Source organism: Eretmochelys imbricata, chromosome 13 (assembly GCF_965152235.1).
Source record: "Eretmochelys imbricata isolate rEreImb1 chromosome 13, rEreImb1.hap1, whole genome shotgun sequence".
Taxonomy (NCBI): domain Eukaryota; kingdom Metazoa; phylum Chordata; order Testudines; family Cheloniidae; genus Eretmochelys; species Eretmochelys imbricata.
This window is the reverse complement of record NC_135584.1, coordinates 37,994,230-38,004,456: the sequence shown is the minus strand read 5'-3', so window position 1 is coordinate 38,004,456 and position 10,227 is coordinate 37,994,230. Positions and strand designations below refer to the sequence as shown.

Here is a 10,227-nt window from a genome sequence, read left to right as displayed (position 1 = left end):
TGTTCCTGGGGGGTTGTATAGAGGCCTGTGTGTGTGAGGACTGAGGAGAATGAGCAATGGACTTTCAGCTGTTCCTACTCCAAGCCACTGACCCCAGCTCCTCCACAGAACAGAGGCAGAACAGGGGAGGCCTGATTTCTGTCTCCAAGTCCCTCTCTCTCTGGTCAGTTCTCAGGAAGCTCCTGCTAGAAGCAGGATAATCATAGCTCAGGGCCCCAGCAGTTTCCTGCCCCCCAGTCTCATCAGGGCATCCTTCATCTCCTTGTTCCTCAGCGTGTCGATGAGGGGGTTCAGGAGTGGGGTCAACGTGGTGTAGAATACAGCCACCACACCATCCAGTGGGTGCCAGGATCCTGGCCTCAGGTAGATGAATAACACAGCCACATGGTAGGTCACCACCACGGTGACATAAGCCATGCAGGTGGAGAAGGCCCAGCGCCTGCCCTCAGCTGAGTGGATCCTCAGGATCGCCGAGACGATGTAGACAATGGATGTCAGGATCAGCAGGAAGCATGTTAAGGCCAGGAAGCCGATATCCACAAATGTCACCAGTTCGTTGAGCGCCGTGTCCCCGCAGGCCAGCTTTGGAACAGTTGGGATATCACAGAAGATGTATCCCACCCTATTCCCTTGGCCATAGGGCAGCTGGAAGGTGAGTGCGGTCTGTATGGTGGAGTGCAGGGAGCCTCCTAGCCAGGTCACTACTGCCAGGCACAGGCAGGCTTTGTGGTTCATAATGATGCTGTAGTGCAGTGGCTTGTAAATGGCCAGGAAGAAGTCATAGGCCGTGACCGTGTAGAGGAAGCACTCGGTGCAGCCAAGGAAGCAGAAGAAGAAGAGCTGGGCCACACAGCCCTGGAAGGAGATGTCCCCGCCGCCCGGCAGGAAGCCGGCCACCACCTTGGGCACCACCACTGAGGAGACCGTCATGTCCAGGAAGGACAAGTGACAGAGGAACCAGTACATGGGCTTGTGCAGCTGGTGCTCCCAGGCCACCACCAGCAGGATGAGCAGGTTCCCACACAGCATCAACAGGTAGATGAGGAGGAAGAAGAGGAACAAGGGAACCTGCAGCTCTGCGGGGTATGGGAGCCCCACCAGGATGAAATGAGTCAGCTGGGATTGGTTCACACGCTCCATTCACTCAGCCTGTGTCCCTGAAGGTGAACCCTGGTGTTAATGATTAATGAGCAGAGAAGCAGTGGATGATCTTTGCAGGGGCATTTGGGACAAGATTCACTCCTGTGCCAGGAGAAGAATCGAGTCCAAAAGCCCTGACTCCCAGCCTCTTCCCCTCTGCTCTACCCCACTTGACCCTGCTCAACTCCAAGAGCTGGGACCTGAACTCAGGAGTCCTGGCAACCAAATGCCCTTTCTCTAACCCCCTGGACTCCACTTACCCCCCAGAGCTGGAAACATAACCCAGGAGACCTGACTCACATCCCCTCCTCACCCCTTACATCTCACTCACCACCCAGAGCTGTGAAAATAATCCAGAAGCCCCACCCCACCCCCAATCTTACCCACTGGACCCCATTCCCTTCCGGGGCTGGGGTTACAACCCTACAACCCAGGAGTCCTGCTCCTAGCATCCCCTCCTCATCTTCTAACTCCCTGCAGCTCACACAGGAAGTCCTTCTAAAGCCCCCATCTGAGGACTTTGGTGTCTAGTCCTCATGCTGGCCCCACTACCCAGGTGTGGATTTCAACCGGGGTGCTCCACAGATCAGAAGGGGATAAAACTTCCCACTTTGGGGTCAAACTCAAATTCTAAGTGACCTGGGATAGGGAAAAAAAACGCTCTGGAAAGTCAATACTGGAACTGTCCCCTGCAGAGGTTTTTGCCCTTCCCCTGGTGTTGCCAGTTCAGGCCACCATCAAGGAGCGAGTGGCTGTTCTGTGGCATGAAGGACTCACTTGCCATGGGGTGAAATGGGAATTTTCACCAGCTAGGAACCTGGCCCTGTAGTGAGGAAGAGCAGCAGAGATAGGCTGAAACAGGTGACAGACCCGTCCTGCAGCTGCCCCTCTGGATACAGTTACCTGGAGTGTGTTGCAGCTGGGGTGCGTGGCTTGGTCTTCAAGCAACTCCCATTTGCTCTCTTCCATGCTTTGAGATCTCCCTTAAATCCCCCCAGTCAAACATTTCACACAGGAGGTGGCTTTGGCTCCAGTGTGATGCCAGCCCAAACAGGCAGGGACTCGCGGTAAATGTCCCCTATGGGAGATCATATGGGAGTTTGTGAACTTGCCTTTCATGGTGGGAGACTGAGCTAGGTGGATCCCGGTGCTGATCGTCTCTGGCAGTTTCTCTGTTTCGATGCATCATTGCTCCACTCTGTTTAATTTTGCCCTTAGCTCTGGTGTATCCTTTCTCTCTGCAGCTTCTTTTAACCTGGCTTCCCTCCTGCATTTGTCTCTGTGCTCTCGCCTCTTCCCCCTCGTGTATTTCTCTCCCCCCAGTGCCACTCATATTAAACTGTGGACATTTGCTGTATTTTCAAGCAAGTAATGACGTCACCCATTGGCAAACCCCAATGGTCATCATTAGAAATGGTGTTTGGGGCAAAAATGAAGGCGACAGAGCATTGACTTAGCTGTTAAAGGAGACCATGGATCTTAAAAGAATGGTCCCGTGTGGGACTTCAGGGTGTGAGGTACAGGCTCAGTAGGGGGTGCTCTCCCCTCCAGTCAGTGCTGACCACCATGCTCCAGAATGGCACTAGGGGGCGCTTTGTTTCATGCAATGGGATGAGGGGGGTCAGCAGGGGTTGCTCTCCCCTCCAGGTCCGTTCTGAACCCAAGGTGGCATTAGGGGGTGCTGTGTTGCAGGAACCAGGGTGGTGAGTCTGTTGGGGGGTGCTCTCCTCTCTGAATCAGCGCTGACTGCAATACTCCAATATGATGCTAGGGGGTGCTGTTCTTCAGGGAAGTGGGGCAGGGCGCTCAGTAGAGGGAGCTGTCCACTAGCAGTCAGTGCTGAACCCAATGCCCTGGTGCATTGCTATGGGGAGCTGTGCTGCAGGGAGTGGGGCAGGGGCTCAGTATAGCAGGGATCCTCTCACATACACACCCCACCAATATCCCCTTCCCTGCTATACCCCACATTCTCCTACACAAATACACACCTGTTCCACCCCCCTCCTGCACCCCACATTCCCTTGCACACACATACATCAGTTTCCCCTCCCTCCTGCACCCCGTGTTCACACACACACACCAGTCCCTTCCCTCCAGCATCCCACTTTCCTCTCCACACACACACCAGTTCCACTCCTTCTTGCAGTCCTCTATTTTCTGTCTACGCACGTACAGTGTTTCCTTTCCCTCTTGTCCCTGTCCCCCCACAATCTAGGTTTCCACTTCCTTCCCTCTGAGTTCCCTCTCTCTCTCTCTGTATATATATATAAAAATGTTAATTTTGGCTATTTTTCATAACTGGCATTTTATCTGCCAGCATATAAAATCTTCTCCTTTTGAAGCACTCACAAAGAATTCCCATCTTTCAAAATGGCCTCACTCCCCTTAGCTCTCAAGGGAAGTGAAACAACAGCTTCTCTCAGATGAGCTGCCCTTTTCCAAAATGGCCACTCTTCCCCGCTTGTATCCAGCAAGAATGAAGCCAGCAACCACCACGGATAAAGCCTTTATGGGCAGCCCAGGAAATTACAGACCAGTCAGCTTATCTTCTGTATCAGGAAAGATAATGGAGGAAATAATTAAGGAATCAATTTGCAAACGTCTAGAAGATAAAAAGGTGATAAGTAATAGCATGGATTTGTCAAGAACAAATCATGTCAAACCAACCTGATAGCTTTCTTTAACAGGGTAACAAGCCTTGTGGATGGGGGGAAGTGGTGCATATCGTATACCTAGACTTTAGTAAGGCTTTTGATACAGGCTTGCATGACCTTCTCATGGGCCAGGGTTTTTTACAAATGGACAGCGACATTTGCACCTGCAAAAGATGCTCATAGAATCATAGAATATCAGGGTTGGAAGGGACCTCAGGAGGTCATCTAGTCCAACCCCCTGCTCAAAGCAGGACCAATCCCCAACAAATACTCATGGGGGAGACAAAACGGCTGGCTGTGTTACAAGAGTGCTCTGTAAATGGACCATCTCTGTCTGTATGTGGATGTTTGCATTGTTGTAGCTGCATACCTCTCCCAGACCTGGAGATGAGCTCTGGGTAGCTAGACAGCTTGCCTTTTTTTCACCAAGAGAAGTTGGTCCAACAAAAGATATTCCCTCCCCTGCCTTGTCTCGCTGCATGTCGATCGTGTGTTATCAGACAAAGTGCAGGTAGATGGTGCTCAAGGACACACAGCATCGCTCCTGGTCTTTGTAGGACCAGTTGAACTCACTGTACCCTGTGTAAATGGTTTACTGTGGGCTAGCTGTGACTCAGGAGACCAGGACTCACTTCCCGGTTTGGCTGTAGGCTCTGTGGCTGATCACTGGGAACTTCAAAGGGGCCTAAGGGAGTCATGAACCATGCCAGGATGTACCAAGTCTTCATGGCCTCCTGCTGGGTCCTCAATTCCTGCCTAGAAAAGCTGCACAGAAGCAGCCAATCTCAGCCCATGGGCTCAGATAAAAGGAGCGGCAGGGCCTTGGTGGGTCAGTTCCCAGCTGGGACCAGAGGATCGAGGATGGCAGCTCTGCTCTGGTTGCATTTGCTGGCCCTGCGAGTGAGAAGACCTGAGAACTATAACACGAAGGTAACAAGTGGAGGGGAAGGGAGGAGGTAGGAAGGGGCCCTGGGAAGCAGCAGCAGCAGCTAATTAAAGGGAGCGGCACATGGAGGCTGGGAACACGGTCCCTGGGCTGGAAACCGGCGTGGTGGGTTCTTCCACTGGCCACTGGCAAAGGGGCCTAAGCCCCAACATGGGGACAAGTCTCTTTTAGAAGCCTGAGCCAAGGGTGGGATTTAAAAGGCCCAGCAACCCGGCTGAAGCCCCGGGTGAAGGCAGATGGTTTGATGGACTCTTTGCTACTCTGGAGCAGGTCTGTTTTTTCACTGTGACTTGGCCAGAGGGCTGAGCCACTGAAGACCTGGCAAGGGGGTTGGCCAGCTGGGAGTGCGAGGGAGGAGGGGTCACGAGCGGAAAAAAGATTGCAGTACCACACCTAGCTTCTAGGAGGTGAGTGGCCCCAATCCCAGGAGCCCAAGTCAAACTTAATGTCTCTGGTGCTCAGCCTGTGAAATGGGGACAATAACCCTTCCCTACCTCATAGGCGTGAGGATAGATTCCCTGGTGTAAGTGAATTGGGGGATGGAGGGAGGGGTCATAGAGGAACCGGCGAGATGCATGCCCTCAAAGTCTCCAGACTCCAGCCCTAGGTGGCCTTAGCTCAGCCAGATGCCAGGAAGAAGGACCTTTGAAATAGGAGATCTGGATGGAAATTTTCTGGGGAAATGTTCTTGACTTTTTTATTTGAAAATGCCAATTCAGCAAAATGAAAACTGCTCACGAAGCAGTTTTGCATTCAGTGGAACACCCAACTCAAAATATTTTTGGCGAGAAAATTTTCAACGATAGTCAAAACCTCCTGTCACACCAGAAAGTTTGGGGGTTTTAACTTCATTTTGAAATTGCAGTAAATATACACTAAAAATGTTTAAATGGGAAAAAAGGTTAACATAGAAATAAAACGTTGTGAAATTATCTAAAAACAATTTTTTTTTATTCACCCAAACTGATTTTTTTCAGATTTTTAACTCACAAACTTTTTGACTTTTCATCCCGATTTATAACAGGAACAATTTCAAAATGCCAAAAACTTCCATGTAATGGGAAAACCATCTGCTGCCCAGGCCTGCTTTGAAAGCAGACCTGCTCTCGTATAGTCCGAGAGCCATGTACCGAGGGGACTACACGTTACAACCAAGAGTCGAAGTGAATTTTCTCAGTGTAAGAAGACAGAGGGGCAATAACTCCCATGGTGCCTTGACGAGTTACTCCAGCTGGGGGTACGACCTGCTCTACATTAGAGCTGCCTCTGTAACTGGAATGGAATTAACAAAGTTAGCATTTAGCCAGAAAGTGAAGGGTAAAATATCTGCTTTGACCAAAAAGTGCCATGAGATTTCCAAACACTCCCTGCTGAGCCCCACAAGACCACTCTCTGCAGCAGAGCGCCCCTTGCTGCCATGCTGGGACATGGGGGTCAGCAGTGACTCAGAGAGGACAGGGCCATCTACTGAGCCCCCCACTGTCCTTTCAGCAATACAATGCCCCCCTAGGAGCTTGCTGGGACACTGGGCTCGGCACTGACTCCAAGCAGAGTGCACATCCTAATGAGTAACCCACTCCACTCTCTGCAATACAGCACCGTCTCGCAGAGCCCCGGGCTCAGGACTGGCTCAGAGTGGGAGAATTGCTGCATTACATTAAAGAAACACAGGACCTTTGGTATAATGCCCATAGTGATCACCAGATGCAACCTGCACGAGCCACCCATTCTAGCATGGCCACAGACTTTCCTCTCTGATGAAATACATGAGCTAGCTCTTTCACTTTGCCCCAAACAACGATTCTAATAAGGCCCATTGGAGTTTGCCAGTGGGAGGGCATCATTATGTGCTTTAAAACACAGCCAATATCAACAGTTTAACACTGACCTAGCTCTGTGTGACCAGGGGAGTGAAATACACCGGGGGAAAGTGGAGAGAGAACAGAGAGGGTGCGAGGTTATAAGAAGCTGCAGAGAGAAAGGACACGTCCAAGCTGAAGAAGAAACTAAACAGAGCAGAGAAAGGAATAGAAATAGAGCAACTACCTGTTAGGATTGGCATCCCACAGTGCCTCATGCCAACCAGGTGTCCCACAGTGCCTGGTACCAGCTGTGTCAGAGGCAGGGGCAAGGACCCTGAAGTGGGCAACTCTGGGCTAATCTCCACAAGCAAGTTTCCCCTTAAGCCCTTCCAGGCTGAGGTTGGCTTCACGTGGGGGACAAGGCTACATTCTGTGTGAAGGGTTGGGTGTGGGAGATGTAGAGGGGTGAAGGCCAAGGGAGATCTCAGGGCATGGCATGGAGCAGGTGAGAATGGCTTAGCATGCTGGCCATAGCAGCCCAGCTTGGACGCATGGCCAGGCACCACAGCCGGATGTGCGGATTCATAGACTGATAGATTAATGCCAGAGGAGACCAGCAGTAGCATCTAATCTGACCTCCTGGATACCACAGAATGTCAAGCCCAATAACTCATGCCTCACTAACGCCTATTTCAACAAAGGCCATCTTGAATCGAAGATCGCAAAAGTCAGAGTGTGCTTTACTTCCCTTCAGAGTCCATTCCCACGGCTAATCACCCTCACACGTATTAATGTGAACTTTATTTGTAATTTGAATGTGTCTCTGTTTAACTCTGGGCTTCTGTTCCTGGGTGTGGGAGAAGAGGAGGGTCTAGTGGGCTGAAGCATTGGAGCTGGGAGCCAGGACTCCTGGGTTTATGCTGACCGGATAGCAAGTGTGAAAAATGGAGACGGAGGTGAGGGGTAATAGGAGCCTATATAAGAAAAAACCTCAAATATTAGGACTGTCCCTATAACATTGGGACATCTGGTTACTTTACCTGGGTTCAAAGCCGGCTCAGGGAGGCAAATGGGGTTCAGTGGGGGCTGGGATTCGGCCCATGTAGGGATGGGGAGTGCGATCTACTGGATTAGAGCAGGGCAGGCTAGATGCCAGAACACCTGGATTGTATCCCCAGAGGTGGGAAGGGATTGGGGTCCCCTAGATTGGTGTACAGGGGTTCAAATCTGGCTTCTGCATAGCAGAGAGTTTTAGCTCAAACACCCCTGCAAAGATCACCCATTGTTCCTCCTTGGTTAACCATTAACACCCCGCGTACACTAGTAAGGACACAGACTGAGTGAATGGAGTGTGGGAACAGATCCCAGCCGACACCTTTCATCCTGGTGGGGGTCTCGTACCCCCCAGAGTGGCAGGTTCTCTTGTTCCCCCTTTTCCTCTTCCTCTACCTGTTGACGCTGTGTGGGAACCTGCTCGTCCTGCTGGCAGTGGCCCGGGAGCCCTGGCTGTACAAGCCCATGAACTGGTTCCTGTGGCACTTGTCCTTCCTGGACATGACGGTCTCCTCACTGGTGGTGCCCAAGGTGGTGCCCGGCTTCCTGCCAGGCAGCAGGACCATATCCTTCCAGGGCTGCGTGGCCCGTTCTTCCACTTCCTTGGCTGCACAGAGTGCTTCCTCTATACGGTCATGGCCTACGACCGCTTCCTGGCCATCTGCAAGCCACTGCACTACAGCGTCATTGTGAACCTCAGAGGCTGCCTGTGCCTGGCAGCCGGGACCTCGCTAGGGGGTTCCCTGCACTCACTGATAGAGACCGCACTCACCTTCCAGCTGCCCTATGGCCAGGGGAACCGAGTGGGATACATCTTCTGTCATATCCTGGCTGTGCTGAAACTGGCCTGCGGGGACATGGCGCTCAACCAGCTGATGACATTTTTGGATATTGGCTTCCTGACCTTCACCTGCTTCCTGCTGATCCTGACATCCTATGTCTACATTATCTCAGCCATCCTGAGTATCCACTCTGCCGAGGGCAGGCGCCGGGCCTTCTCCACCTGCGAGGCTCATGTCACCATGTTGGTGACCTACTATGTGCCTGTGGTCTTCATCTACCTGAGGCCAGGTTCCCAGCACACTGTGGACAGGGTGGTGGCTGTATTCTACACCACGGTGACCCCGCTCCTGAACCCCTTCATCAACATGCTGAGGAACAAGGAGATGAAGGATCATAGAATCATAGAATATCAGGGTTGGAAGGGACCTCAGGAGGTCACCTAGTCCAACCCCCTGCTCAAAGCAGGACTGATCCCCAACTAAATCATCCCAGCCAGGGCTTTGTCAAGCCTGGCCTTAAAAACCTCAAAGGAAGGAGATTCCACCACCTCCCGAGGTAACGCATTCCAGAGTTTCACCACCCTCATAGTGAAAAAGTTTTTCCTAATATCCAACCTAAATCTCCCCCACTGCAACTTGAGACCATTACTCCTTGTTCTGTCATCTGCTACCACTGAGAACAGTCTAGAGCCATCCTCTTTGGAACCCCCTTTCAGGTAGTTGAAAGCAGCTATCAAATCCCCCCTCATTCTTCTCTTATGAAGACTAAACATTCCCAGTTCCCTCAGCTTCTCCTCATAAGTCATGTGTTCCAGTCCCCTCATCATTTTTGTTGCCCTCCACTGGACTCTTTCCAATTTTTCCACATCCTTCTTGTAGTGTGGGGCCCAAAACTGGACACAGTACTCCAGATGAGGCCTCACCAATGTCGAATAGAGGGGAACGATCACGTCCCTTGATCTGCTGGCAATGCCCCTACATATACATCCCAAAATGCCATTGGCCTTCTTGGCAACAAGGGCACACTGTTGACTCATATCCAACTTCTCGTCCACTGTAACCCCTAGGTCCTTTTCTGCAGAACTGCTGCCGAGCCATTCGGTCCCTAGTCTGTAGCGGTGCATTGGATTCTTCCATCCTAAGTGCAGGACTCTGCACTTGTCCTTGTTGAACCTCATCAGATTTCTTTTGGCCCAATCCTCCAATTTGTCTAGGTCTCTCTGTATCCTATGATGAGGATCCTGTATCCTAGGATACCCTGATGAGACTGGGGGACAGCAAGCTGCTGGGGCCTGAGCCATGATTGTCCTGTGTCCAGCAGGAGCTGTCTGGGAATTGGACAGGGAGAGAGGGATCTGGAGATTAGCATCAGGACTCCTGGGTTCTCTCCCTGGCTCTGGGAGGGGAGTGGGTTCTACTGATTGAACTCCTGGTTCCTCGGAGCTATTGGAGTTTGTTCCAATTCTCTGGTGGGTAGAGACACTCAGACTGGCACTCCTGGATTGTATTTCTGCTTCTTGGAGAGGAGTGGTGTCTGGTGGTAAGAGCAGGGAGGGCTGGGAGTCAGGACTCCTGGGTTTTTTGTTTACAGCTCTGCTGCAGGCTCCTGCATGACCTTGGGCAAATCACTTGGCATCAGTTTCCTATTTTGGGTCATTTTCTTACTGCCTAACACCGAGGGTTGTGAGACCAAAGTCATTACAGACTGGGAGGAGGAAGAGAGGCTCCAGTCTCAGGAGCCAGAGAAAAGCCATTCTGACCATGTTTCAAGCTCATCTAAGAAGGGATGAATCCAAGATGTTGACTTGCTTTAGGAACACAGCCAAGGCCAAACAACATCAGACCATTGG

General features: G+C 51.5%; 1 protein-coding gene and 1 pseudogene across 1 annotated transcript; one reads left to right on the top strand and one right to left on the bottom strand.

Annotated features, from left to right (window-relative positions):
- Nucleotides 1–207: 207 nt before the first annotated feature.
- Nucleotides 208–1,140, bottom strand: LOC144273249 (olfactory receptor 10G6-like). The gene has a single exon (XM_077831754.1). The coding sequence runs from the start codon at nt 1,138–1,140 to the stop codon at nt 208–210; it is 933 nt and encodes a 310-aa protein (XP_077687880.1).
- A 6,746-nt stretch (nt 1,141–7,886) lies between these two features.
- Nucleotides 7,887–8,821, top strand: LOC144273248 (olfactory receptor 10G6-like; annotated as a pseudogene).
- The last annotated feature ends 1,406 nt before the right edge of the window (nt 8,822–10,227 follow it).

Coding starts and splice junctions, on each gene's coding strand:
- LOC144273249 (XM_077831754.1), bottom strand. CDS start 1,140: ATGGAGCGTGTGAACCAATCCCAGCTGACTCATTTCATCCTGGTGGGG.